At 45.1% G+C, this 14012-nt stretch overlaps 1 protein-coding gene across 1 annotated transcript in view; it reads right to left on the reverse strand.

Annotated features, from left to right (window-relative positions):
* SPTBN4 (spectrin beta, non-erythrocytic 4) overlaps window positions 1-11283 on the reverse strand; it is a 130439-nt gene extending 119156 nt beyond the window's left edge. The window contains exons 1-2 of the mRNA XM_066581209.1: window positions 11214-11283; window positions 4195-4347 (exon numbers count right to left, since the gene is read on the reverse strand). Of these exons, the coding sequence (XP_066437306.1) occupies window positions 4195-4342 (148 nt within the window). The 5' untranslated portion in view covers window positions 4343-4347; window positions 11214-11283. The remainder of the gene's footprint in view (window positions 1-4194; window positions 4348-11213) is intronic.
* Between the last annotated feature and the right edge of the window lie 2729 nt (window positions 11284-14012).

Here is a 14012-nt window from a genome sequence, read left to right on the forward strand (position 1 = left end):
AACCCGGAATACTCATTTAGGCCTTGTTCACACAAGCATGGTTTTAGCGCTGTATAGGCACGCAAAAACAAAATCGTACCTATACTGCAGAAGACCCAAGCTTCATGCACATGAAAATCGCCCATTCACTGGAGCAGTGTGTTGATTTAAAAATGTGCAGCTGCTCCAGGAGGAGAGAGTGATTCCCTACTGCGGCTGTGACAGTTGCGGCAGGGGATTCCATCAGCACCGCAGGGATGGTTAGGGCAATATCGCAGCCATGAATCACGGCACAATATCGCTCTCGCCAGTGTGAAAGAGCCCAGGGTGGCTGGAGGATTTCCCAGCTGCTTACAGCAGGACATTTAAGCCATGCTGCCCAGAAACACATTTTAAATGTCCCACTGTAAATTCCTGTTAATCCCTGCAGGGATTAAGGGAACTTTCCCCCAATTCCTGCAGAGACTAACAGGAGTTTACAGGGGGACATTAACCCTTTCCAATCCACTGTCTGACCTCTGAAGACATTACGATTTAAGGCTGTACAGCTTCGGTGCTCAAAGACATACGTCGGGGTTCTCTTACTGTATATTGCCAGCCTCTCTCCTGTCGGAGCCTATACAACATGTCACCTCATGCAGTACTGGCTTTAGCCAGCATATAGTGCAGTTGTATAACAGCCGAAAAACAGTAAGCCCCCTAGGAAAACCAGGATACAAATTGGATTGGAAAGGGTTAAAATGTGTTTCTGGGCAGCATGTCTTAAATGTCCTGCTGTAAACAGCTGGGAAATCCTTCTGTCGGCAGAAATCCTTCTAATGAGATTTGTAATCTCATTTTCCTGTGCAGGAGTTTCCATAGACTCCTGTGCTCGTAGGAGTCTATGGAAACTCCTGCGCAGCTTGCACCAGAGATAGGTTAGGTCCTATCTTTACACGCAGCACGGACCTTAGATTCAAGCATTGTAGTCGCATGTCCTATCTGTGATTGGTGCGAGTATTTAGCATTTCTAAAATTTCTTCATGTGAACGCTTCTATAGGAAACCATTGGTTCTTACAAAAGCATCTTTTCACGTGCCTCTAATGCGCGAAAACAGCGGTCGTGTGAACGAGGTTTTAATGTAAACCACCCGTGATCAACTATTACAGTCGAGGGAGGTTGCAGTCAGCCATACATTTGGGAAGCTGCAGGTAAATATACTATTAGGACTTCTTCACACCACTGTGTTTGTGCAGGTATTTGTGCACGCAATATCTGCATGCGCTAAACACAGAGAATAGAACCCATTGATTTCAATGGGTTTGTTCTCATAAGCGTGTTTTGCGAGCACAGAAAAAAGTAGGCCCTGCACTATGTTTCTGCATTCAGTGCAGCAAAAGTCCCATAAAAGTCTATGGAAGGTGTGCAAAAATGCAAGAGGAAGGGTGTGATACTGCACAAAGTCCGGGGAAAAGAACATATCTGGAGCTCATTAGGCTTAAATAGGCGTTAAATCCACGGAAAGGGTGTGTCATGCAGCGTCATGAGAAGAAGCAATGTGAGATAAAACTGCAGCAAGTCCTATTTTAGGGCTTATTCCGACGTGTGTATATCGGACGGGTTTTCACGCCCGGCCGATATATGATGTCCCTTTCTGCAGGGGGAGGAGGCAGGCCGGACCGGGAGCAGTGCACTAAGCTAAGTTCCGCCCCCTCCCATTGCAAATAGTGGCGAAGGGTGGAGAGAGGGCGGAGAGGGGGCAGAGAGGGGACAGGAGCTCAGTGCACTGCTCCTGACCCGGCCCGCCTCCTCCCCCTGCAGAGAGAGACAAGGTATATCGGCCAGGCGTGAAAACCCTGCCTATATACAGACGTGCGAATAAGCCCTCAGGGTTATTCTGTTGTAGATTCACCCATTCTTCCCTATGGGAGCAGAAAAAAATAGCATTGTGCTTGCATGTACATACAAGTTTTATACAAGTGCGATGCGTTTTTGCTCCCATAGTGAATGATGGGTGATTTTTACACACGTTTTTCACATAATCGCAAGTGCAGCAATGCAAGTGCCATTTTTTTCACAAATTGCATTAAAAAATCACGTGTTACAAGTACAATATTGGTCCAAGTTTCTTGGACCTGCACTGCACTCACCTGTGTAAATGCACCTATCTTCCAAGAGCTAGGTGAATGACTGGTTGCCGTGCCATGACTAGCTGCAGCATGGTCATGTAATGTGAAATCTTAATAACACCAATAACCAAAGAACTGGCAGTTGGTGAAGCAGCAGATAACGGTGGTGGAAAAAGGTGATTTTCATATTTCTACATTCAGCACAGCAAAAGAGTTTTCTCAAAATGCAACTTCACAACTTGCAACATTTCACAAGAAATTAAGCCACTTTGAAAATACTTTGCTCTACTCGTCCCAAACCGATTTGACTTAAAGGGACCCTGCGAGGTGCTTTAATGAAGCCGTCACTGAGGGCAGCATAAAGTTGTGACGGGCATACTGATTCCAGCGATCTGTCACTTATGGGGCAAAGTTGTGTAGGTTTTCTGCACTTACATATTCAACTGGCAGCTTCCTGAATCGGATAGGTCTGGCTCCTGCATTGCCTAGCGAGACATTGGTCTGGCATATTTATGAGGTGCCGCTTGCCCAGCCCATTAGCTGTGATTGACATTTTTCACAATATGAAGTGTAAGGGTGCATTCAGACGATCGTATATCGGCTGGGTTTTCACGCCCAGCCGATATACGTCATCTCTCCCTGCAGGGGGAGGAAGCTGGAAGAGCCGGGAGCAGTGCTCTGAGCTCCTGCCTCCTCTCCACCCCCTCTCCCCCCTCGCCACTATTTGCAATGGGAGGGGGCAGAGCTATGTCTGGGAACGTAGCCCCGCCCCCTCCCATTGCAAATAGTGGCCAGGGGCGGAGAGAGGGTGGAGAGGAGGTGGGAGCTCAGTGCACAACTCCCGGCTCTTCCAGCTTCCTCCCATTGCAGAGAGGGACACCGTATATCGGCTGGGTGTAAAAACCCAGCCAATATACGACCGTCTGAATGCACCCTAAAGGCCAGACAAATGTTGATCACGGCGAGTAGACGGGGCAAGTGATACCTCATGAATATGCCAGATGGATGTCTCAGCAGGCACTGCAGAAGACAGACCAATCTTAAATAGCAAGCTACCAAATGAGTAGGTAAGTACACAAAAACTGCAGAACTTTTCCCCATAAATGACAGATCGCTGGAATCAGCGTGCCTCTCACTACCTTATGCTGCCCTCAGTGAGAGCAGCATAGAGGACCTGAGAGGTTCACTTTAAATGATGTTCTCTAAATTCGGCTGATTGCTTGATATCTCTTACAGCAAGGTGGAGTTAAACTGGTGTCCACTTTCTTTGGCAATCAGCTGAATTTTAAAAGTGTCTCAGGATATAGATGAAGTTGCCCATTATGTAGATCTACACTGTAATTAGTATAAGGCCACTTAAGGCCCATTCACACTGAGCGATGATTGCTCAAAAATCGCTAAAAAGCAATGGTTTGAGCGATCATCGTTGCGTCTAAACACGCAGCCATCGTGCACCTTTTTCGTACACTGCTAGCTGATCGTTAAATTCAGTCCAACCTAAAAATCGTTATTCAGCCCTATCAGCAGTTCTCCACGGGGAGTGCTGATAGTATTGTTTCCCGCTGGAGAACAAAGGAACTGAATGCAGATAAGAGCCCTCGGGCTAATAACTGCTTTCAGCGAAGGCTTCATTTGCACACTTAATTGCTCTTAAGTAGCTGAGTAGCTACTTAATAGTTTATCCAAAATGATCGCTCAAAGCTGTCACTTAAACTGTCGTTTGAGCGATCATCGCTCTGTGTAAATGGGCCTTTACAGACGATCGTGTCTTTACTCCCTATTTGAAGACGACAATACGGATCTAATGTAAATCTATGTATCTGTTCACATGACTTTATTTGACCGCATTTTTTAAAAATAGCATGCGCTACTTTGTCCCCTTTTACCTGCATATTTGCATTCATGGGTATTTTTTTCTATTGGGTAAGTACAGATCCATTTTTGCCCAGTAGAAAACCATGGAGGAAAATACAGATCAAATACGGATGACATATGATTGCAGGGTCATCTGTACCACGTCCGTATAACAGAAGCGATACAATACGCTCACGGGAAAATGGCTTGACGCAGAATTGTGCTCTCAGTATGAGAGAAGACATTGTTTACCCGCCAAAGCTTTGATCCTGGAGCACTCAAACAATTTGCCAGAGGCTGCGGGTTCATCCCATGGATGTTCAGCCTGACCCCAGCGATTGTTGTTATTCGGGGGTGTCTGCACCTCCATGTTGTCCACTTCTGGGCTCACATTCGCCATTACACCTATGAGGAAAATGAAGACATTAAAACAACTGAGACACAAAATAGCTATAGTGGCTACACTAATCATCTTTGGTAAAGGGGATGACATATTGATTATATATACCATCAATGTCTAGTCGGTGGGGTTGAAGAAATGAAGAAATTGGGCTCTACTACAATTCACGACAAAGTACCTGGTTAAAGAAACAAAGGTGGAGGGGCCTCTGTTATCAGACTTGGTGCTCTTTGTAGGCCAGGCACACTGTACCCATGCAGCCCATTGCTAATGGCGACTACATAACTTGACTCCAAACTGGATTTCAATTAAGCAGTCAATAACAATCAGGAAAGGTAAAGTCTCTTAAGATAGCTTAAAAGATGGTGATAGACTTTATATAGCTGTTAGCAGACCCAATCAAGTTTAGTGGGATCTGCCCCAAAATCTTGTGTGCATGCGGCCAATTAGACAATATACCAATGACTGCTGGCATTGGAATTTTACCACTTATGCCTCCATCTATTCAAATAGCATGCACCTTTATGAAATACTTCTCCATAGGGCAGCTTATATAAAATCAAGTTGTCCTTCTCTCAGCCCAGTGGTCTGCCAACAACTTGACACATACTTGTGACATTATTCGGATGTCACCAGCAGAGCTTCCTGGGGTATACCCTCCGTCAGGTACTGGGAGATGTTCCTGAAAATCTTGCACAGAAGCTATGTTACACCTTAGTTTCTTCGTGGACAAATCTTCAACCCACTCTGTGCTGGGTGTGCGAGTGACGAGCCTGCATATTGGCTGCTTGAGGTGTCTTGGAGCAGAATGTATACATTCATAGCTCCACGTCACTTCATGGCAAATTTTGGATCTCTTGATTTAATGTTCAATATTACATATTATAGTCACTGATTACTTCAGAAGGGTCAGTGATCCAGGGATTATTCTGATTTCGAGATTGGATTTGGGAAGGAATTTTTTCCCCTTAAATGGGTAAAATTGGCGTCTACCTCATTGCTTTTTTTTTAACTTCCTCTGGATCAACATTGGAGGGGTAATAGGCTGAACTGGATGAACGTATATCTTTTTTTCGGCCTTAAATACTATGTTCCTATGTCAATGGAAATACATAAACTCAAGCACACAAGAAGCTGTACCTCTATATTTTGGCAGCTGTCCAGGAAGCTCCCTTCCATTGTCAGTTCCTCAGTGTAATGTATAGAACAATTGCGCATGATCTTCCAACCCTCCCACCACTACAGCACCGCTCTATATATCTTGATGAATGGCACACATATCCCAGCTTCTCACTTGGATCGGCATGCCCTTCCATCTTCAACCATTTCCCCAATCTTCTCTGTAGCTTCCCAACCTTTTTCCTGCCAAGATATAAAGAATTCTTGCCCTTCTGTCTAGGAGATACTGGTCAGTCTTCCCCACATCCCAAGCGGACTAGATCCACAAGCTCCTGTAGCCATCACTGGATGCTTCCGCTGGACTAGCTGTCCAGAGACCCCAAAGACACGTTATGTGCATATAATACTCCCTGTGTGGCCATGAAAACTATTAAAACCGTAAGGATGGGTTCACACAGGACAGAATTGCCAAGAAATTTCTGTGCGGAATGTCCACACAGCAATTCCACCCGCAGCCCCTAATCCCGGGATTAGCCAGCAATGTAGAGGAGATTTTGTAAAGATCTCGTCCACATGCTGCGGCTAATCCGTTGCGGCCAAGTTGCACTAAAACTGACATGCCTAAAGGGATCCAGAAAGATATCTCTGTATCAATTATGACATCTGCCTTTTTATAGTAGTTCAACTTTTTATTAAGGAGGAAGTTATGACACTTCTAAAGTTATCATCTGTGCTGGAAGCATGTACTCGGGAACCTCCGTTCTCTATTTTCTGCAAAATCCTAATTGCTGATCATATTCATAAAGCCTCCTAATTTACATCTACAGCCCACTCCGCCGTTTAGTGCACAAAACAAGAAATCTCACTTAACTGATGGGCTCAAAATGACCACATGCCAGCTATTTATCAGCGATGGACGTGGTGTTTAATAGGCGAGTGCTCCCTCGAATACTCCTGGTCATGAGTTCGGCGGGTTGTGCAGTGGTTAACCTGTGCTAGGGCATCTGTCCTGAGGAATTACAGGAGTTGGTATCAAGAATTAAGTCTATTGCATTAGTGCTGCAAGATGCCGTCTGAAGAGTCCTGATCTCTGCAGCCTCCCCCACCCATATGGTAAACAGGCACACTGCAGCGTCAGCTGAGCCGGCATGAAAAAGTGCACCTGTTTATATGGGAGGCTGGCAAACCGACAGACACATCTGTGGGGGCTGCGAAAGAAAGCGGGCATCGTGTATAAGCTAGTACAAGGGAAAGTACAATGGGCAATCTACGGGCAATGCCAGTTAATACTTTGCAAAAGATCTGGGATGACTTAAAGGCCCGTATACATAAAACAACTGCAAATAACTTGTCATAAGTATGTGAAGAAGGGCAGGTAAAGAAGGGCACATGAAGAAGGGCACGTTGATGCTAACACAGCTATTTCAGTATGGACGTCATCTAATGGGGTCCACAGCAGCTGCTTTGGACCAGTCTGCTCTGGAGGACTCAACCCAAATAGGAGTTCCAAAGTTCCTTGACTTCAGTAGGCGCTGTGTAATACTGCCCTTCTCCTGAAGTGTCTGGGGGCAACATTTCTAGGTGAAAACTGCTGATTGCTGTGGGTCCCAGTAGACGGACCCCTGGCGACCAGCTCTTTTGGGGCATTTTCCAGATAGGTCGACCACAGTTGTGGAATGAATCTGACACCGGCCTCTACTGCTTTCAGACTTGTGAGGTTTCTGTTGATCTGAATTAGCCTTTTGCTTAGAAGATTGTGTCCGATCTTAGTAACAGAAATCTCTGCATGGGACCAAAGGGATTATTACATATTTATTCTGAAATTCAATGGTGGCTTACAGGGAACCTGTCATCAACTCTAAGCAGCATCAACTAAGTGACGGTGCTTCTAGTTTAGGTGATGTGGAGTTCGGGAGCCCCTACTCCCCCGGCTGCCCATTTCTGCGGTGTCACCCAGCATGCGCACAGTAGGTATGACTCTATTCAGAAGACTGTGCGCTCTTCCACAGACATAAATTGGGATGCATAAAAAAACTGTCACATTCCTTAGCTCAGTGGACAGATTAAGTATCTATCTCTTTTTTCAGGTTGTCTAGTGTTATTCTAAGTCTTGAGTGCGAGACATTCTCAAACTTCTGTGTGTAGACATTTATTTAGATCAAGACGGGTGTCATCTCTGCATTTGTATTATAATTGTGCCCCATCCAAACCAGTTTTACTAACCTGATGAAGGGTCGATAAGAGAACCACCTGAAAGCTTGCTGTAACATCATGTACTTTTGTTAGCCATTAAAAGGTATCAATCTTATCTACAAGATTACTGGGTTCCTCTCACTGAGAACAATCACACTTTGGAATGCACACACACAACTTCTGAAAACAGTCAAGCTTGCTGTGCTCGTGCTCACTTTATCGGGGGTTAGAGTTGATGACAGGTTCCCTTTAGGCCCGCTTCACACAGGTGTAAATATGCAGAGAATAGAACCCATTGACTTCAATGGGTTTGTTCATATGCACATATTGTCCCCGTGCATTTTGGGAACACAAAAAAAAATCGCAGCATGCTCTATTTTTCTGCACCTAAAGCCCCCATAGAAGTAAATGGGGAAGCACAAATGCGTGCCCAATACGCTAGGAGATGCGTGAAACACTGTGTAATACTACAGGAGAAAGAACACATCTGGAACTCAGACTAGTTAACCATTTCAATCAGTGCGTATTTTTTTGCCACACGCAAATGAACATAACTTGCGAGCACAAGAAGCACAGTAAAATATGCCAATGCGCGCACAAAAAAGCATCGTTCTTTCTGTGTGAAGGGTGCCTTTAACACTAAAATAGTTTGGACAAGGCAACCAATAATTAGCCTTTATAGCAATATTGTCTATGCTGATAAAACCGTGGCTTCTGGTCTGTAAGGCCCCCTTCACACAGGTGCTTTTTACTGCGATTAGGCGTTTTCAGTACCGCGCAAATCACGGTTCAACATTCCCATTGTTTTTAATGGGACTGCTCACACAGCCGCTTGAAAGCAGCGCTTTTTAGCACCGCAATTTTCGAGGGGTGCATGTTCTATTTTTGGCCGTTTAACGCTTCTCATCAATGATGAAGGGAGCTAAAATGCTGGCGATGCTGCGGCTGAAAACGAAAGTAAAATGCAGCAAAGCGCCGCAATTTGAAATGCGTCGCCTTGCTGTGTTCAAAAAGCGGTGTGTGAGGGAGGCCTAAGGATCGTGTCAAGACCTTATGGAAGAAATATAGGGAAACTGAAAAGCGGAGAAATCTTTCAGCAGATAGGGGGGAGCAGTCCCCTATATACCAACATTTCTTCAGATAACTGGTGAGATACGTGAAAACATACAAGGGGTAAACCAGGTTGAGTGCAAAAACACACGGGCGAAGAAAAAAATAGCGCGGCATGCAGTGTTATTTTTTCCAATGAATTGATGGACCCCAAGATGAAAACCTGACATTATCATCAGTGAGATATGTGGGGCAGCGTTGGCATCCATGGATCTGGCACACCACAAAGGACAACTAGACCCATTAAAGTAAAATGGTGTATCGGATGTGCGTATCTATGCGGACCGATGTTGTGCATAAAAGAATGTCAGAATGTCCTATTTTAGTCTGCCTTCAAAATTAGTCATGAAAGTCTATGGGAGCATTAAAAAAAACATAGTGAACACGCATGTGTCATGTGTTTGTATGCTGTATGTTGCCAGGAGACAGTGAAGAAAACGTGACATCACTTGCATCATCTTGTGTATCTTTTTTCTTTCACTCACATGAATGTGTTTTTCTCAGCTTATAATGGGATAAAACGAAACCACTGTTTTCAGTGGTTTCATTCTTACCAGCTGTTAATACTACGAGGATTGATAGGACCCGCCCTATGCGCTACAGGCGGGAAAGATAGGGCAGACCTATCTTTGCGCTATTCTTTTCAAACTCCTGCGCTATGGCACAGATTTGAAAGAGCCAGCGAGGAAAAAAAAAACCCTTGTTCATGCGCTACTATGCTCCGTGCCGGGGAGAGTAGTTGCACATACGGCCATGTGAAGAAGCCCTCATGTGTGAAAAACAGATGACACACGGGTGGAGCATGGAAGTACAAAAACGCACAGCACATTACATGTGCTACTCTTGTACAAGACTCACACAAAGACTAGACATGGAGCGATCTTTCAAACTCGGACTATTGGTCCGAGAGAAAAATAGCTGATGTGAAAGCTCCCCTTGAAATAAATGAGTTATTTTTCCGTGCGCATGCTGTCCGCCTTGGACATAGACAGAGCCGGCCTCTATGAATAAACCATCAAGGCCCTTGTGAATTACTCACTATGAGGACCTCTTCAGATGGGCACGATTTAGTCCTGTTATGCGGCCGTGATAATGGCCCTAAGGGCAAAAACACATGGTCATAGGCACAACCACACTCGCCGCGACGGACCGTAGTTGCACATGGCGTGTTAAGGTAAGGTCACACCTGCGTTAGAACTTACAGTCATAATTCCTTCTCTCTGTTCCGTTTTTGAAGCAGAGAAATAGAATTAGAATGAAAATAAACATTTACGTTTTTTTCCCCCCATTGATTTCAATAGGTTTTCAGAAAAAAAGGAAAGCAAATGGAAAGTTTGCTTCTGTTCCGTTAGGTTTCCGTTTCATAAACTGAACAAATATTCGACGCGGGCTGCGCTACTTGTTCCATTAAAAAACAGAAACCTAAGAGAATGTAAGCAAACTGGAAGCTTCCCATTTGCTTTTCCTTTTTTCTGAAAACCCATTGAAATCAATGGGGGGGGGGGGGGGGGGGTACGGAAACGTTTAATTGTTTCTCTGCTCCAAAAACGGAACAGAGAAAGGGAATTACGAATGGGATCATGACGCAATTGTGAATGTAGCCTTGAAAATGTTTCCGGTAAGATCGGTATTTGCTTCCGTCTTTGCAGTTGTTCGTTTTATTTTCTACTGGTAAAATATGGATCTGTCTTTGCCCAATCGAAAATAATACCAATAAATGCGAATACGGAGGCAAAAAGGGACAAAAGTAGCAAGTTCTGCATTTTTTTAAAACACAGCCGTGAAAAATACAGCCATGTAAATAGATCCGTAGCTAAGCATTAGCTCCAAATCCGAAATGAAAATACGCTTGTCTGAAAGCAGCGCAAGAGACATCTACACGGTGATCCGCCTGCAGAGTATTACTTCCATAGTCCTGTATACTGACTGTAACGCCCATGGTTCCAGTATCACTGCGCTGGTAAGGATGGCACAGTACCACTTCCATTGTTCTGCCCTCTCTATGCCATCCTTGGTTTGTATACCCCTCCTCTGGCTACATTGTATCTAATCCCTTAAATTCTATATACAGGGTGAAAGCCAGTGACCAGCACCACTGCTGCCCTAGTGCCCTGGCACTGACCAGCATGGGTATGGGCACAGTCATTACTCGCATGCCCTGTATCTGCATCTGAGTGATGGTCTTGGATCGTGTGGGCATGACTGGTAACTGCAATCGGAGCATCCTGAGTAGGATATATGTGTATGTGTGTGTGTATATATATATATATATATATATATATATATATATATATATCAAATGCATGGGATGTTTGCAGTGACATGTAGAGCTGCACACCTTGCACATAGTCCTACAGCTGCCATTATAAGGATGCACCAGTTTCATCTCAGGACAGAACCCCCTCCTCAATATTAGAGCTGTACCCCCACAAGCAGGGCAGGGTCCTACCTTCACCATGATGAGGCCATACAATGTCACACTTCTGCTCCCCAGGGCAGTGCAATGCAGCGCTGCAGTGCAGAGGTCATTGGCCCCCGGGGCCCCTCACCAGGCCTGGACCCCCGGACTGCAGCAGATAATACTCGCAGGGAGAGGATGCTGCAGAATCCCTTTCAGAAAATCATCTCATGGACCAGCCGGCAGCGCAGGCGCAGTGAGTGCCGGTAAGATCCTGCAGGGGGCGCATGAAGAAAGCCAAAGGGCTGCGCAGGCGCAGTACAAGCAGACGGAACCCGCAGCAAATGCTTCTGAATAGAATGAGCTGAGACGAAAGATCTGCGCATGCGTGGTGACAGTTCGTGAGACCTTTATATGACCGGGAAGGAGAGAGTTACGCATGCGCGCTGGCAGTCGCTGGGACAGCGCTTTCTGTAGGGAGGGCGAGTGTTTATCTGTGGACTGCATCTCTGTGCACATGCTGCGACTTGTAGTTCCCTTCAGCACTGAGTGTTTTTTGCTACAGCGGCACTCTAATCTCTGTATATTTGCAGTTACATGTTAGTATAGGGTCAGCGCTGGAGGGACAAATAAGCTCTAATGCCTGTTTAGTTTCAGAGACTTTAATGTGTATTCATTTTCAGCCTTCTTATATGCTTTGCATTTAACCCCTTCCCACCTTACTACATTTTATTACTTTACAGCAGGAAGGGAGTTAATGCGAGCCGCCACAATAGTACTTTCCCCGTTACGTCTTTGTGGCTACCGTACACCCCACTCAGACAACCCGGGTCAGAAATAGCTGTTTAACCCTTTAGATGCCGCGGGCAGTGTTGTCCGTGGTATTTAAGTGGTTTTACAGAGAGAGGCAGCCCCCCTACCAGTGATGGTGACCCAGAGAATAAGCATATTGTGCCGTTCAATGAAGGCCGGGAAGACAAAAGCCCAAAAATTAGCTATACATTATATGCATCAAGCTAAAAACAAGCCCTCATGACTACATCAACGGAGAAATGACAAGTTATGGTTTTCTTTATTATTCATCTACATGTCATTAATGGAGTGTTCCGGAACCTTTACCATCAGCATAGATCATCAATAGCTGGTCAGTGGGGTCTGCTGCACGGAATCCCCAGAGGTCAGCCCATAAAGAGGTAGCTGTCATGGCGGACAGGGTCGAAAGCAAAGGGCTCTTAATGTAGTGCAGCAGCCCGAGTTGGTAATGCAGGTGCAGCTCCCGTTGAGTTCAATACCAGTGGGGCTGCTGCACTACGGACAAGAGCTATCACCTTCTGACCAGTGTTTCTGATATCTGGGTGTCGCCAGCTGTACCAACTGTTTTCACAGCGAGTCCACAGAGAAGCACAAGGAGACGGTTGTAAGGATCCTCAAGGCACACAAGTGGTACCCAGCTGTCCACATCTGGGGATCAGAAACACTACTCAAGCCACCAGTTCTCAGTTTGTGATCACTGAAAATCCAACCACGTTGGGTTTTTGTGACATCACAGAGCTACACAACGGTCTTTGGTGGCCATGTAGCACTAGAGTAATGCTACAAAGATGGTTCATGAGCTCCTACCAATATGGAACTAGGCTATGGAGGTTTTGTCTCTCTTCTGTATTTGACTGAAAACACAGTGAATTTTCCAATTTGCGGTGCCGTTTAGTGGGATATCAAAACAGCTTTATTAGACCATACCTTCGATTCTAGGCCTTGGCTTCCCAGCAGTTAGACCCGCACCCGTTGGCATCAATGGTATATGATGTGGATATGTCGTGAATGCTTAAGATGACAATACCCCTTTAAAGGATTCTGTTCAAATCCAGACCTGGACATGGCACTGCAAACTTATTACAACTTCCTCTTAATATACAGCACTCTTCAACCACTTCATCACACATGCCAATGACGCCCAAAAAACATTTCATTGGTTTGTTGTTTTTTTTTGGTTGTTGAGTGCAATAGATCTGCAACAACATTACAATACAATGCAAGTAAATGGAGATGACAAAATCCCATAAATATGCTACGAAGTGAATCTGTATGGGCTTGAGGGCTTGGTGTAGAAATTGGAATCATCAGCATGTCCTATTCATTGTCAGGCCCCATTCACATCTGCATCAGAGCTTCCATTTAGAACCTCCAGTGCCAATCAGGCAGGAAATACCAAGCAAAATAGCGCAGCATGCAGACTTATTTTTTCAGTGAAATGCCAATAAAATGGGATACACTCCATTATAATCAAAGGGGCCCCTGCATGTGCCGCCTTCAGTGGTTCCAGCATTTTCATTGGTCTGTTCTGAAGGCTGAACCGAGCAACGGAAATATGTAGGACCCCAAAATGCAGGTGTGAATGGGCCTCGTTCTCCAAAGAAACCCAGCCATATATAATAAAAAAGAGTGTAGTTTAACTGCATTTGACCACTAGAGGGCAGTATAGTAGCATTTTCGACCAGCATTATAGTCTTATTCATGCTTGGAGATCTTACTGTAATAATAATAATAATAAACTTTATTTGTATAGCGCCAACATATTCCGCAGCACTTACATAGACAGGGGGAATACAGAAAGACAAAAGTACAAACATTACAGAACCACGGTTACATCGTAATCAGTTGATCGAAACAATAGGGGTGAGGGTCCTGCTCCTACGTGCTTACATACTACAGATAATGGGGTGATACAGAAGGTAAAGGGGCTGGGGATGTGCACAGTATGGCGGGGTAGAGAGTGAGGGACGCTATACTCATAGACAATGGTCAGACATTTAGCTGTGTGACAGCAGAATCGGTATGACTGCAGGAGCG

This window comes from Eleutherodactylus coqui, chromosome 10 (genome assembly GCF_035609145.1).
Source record: "Eleutherodactylus coqui strain aEleCoq1 chromosome 10, aEleCoq1.hap1, whole genome shotgun sequence".
In the NCBI taxonomy this organism is placed as follows: domain Eukaryota; kingdom Metazoa; phylum Chordata; class Amphibia; order Anura; family Eleutherodactylidae; genus Eleutherodactylus; species Eleutherodactylus coqui.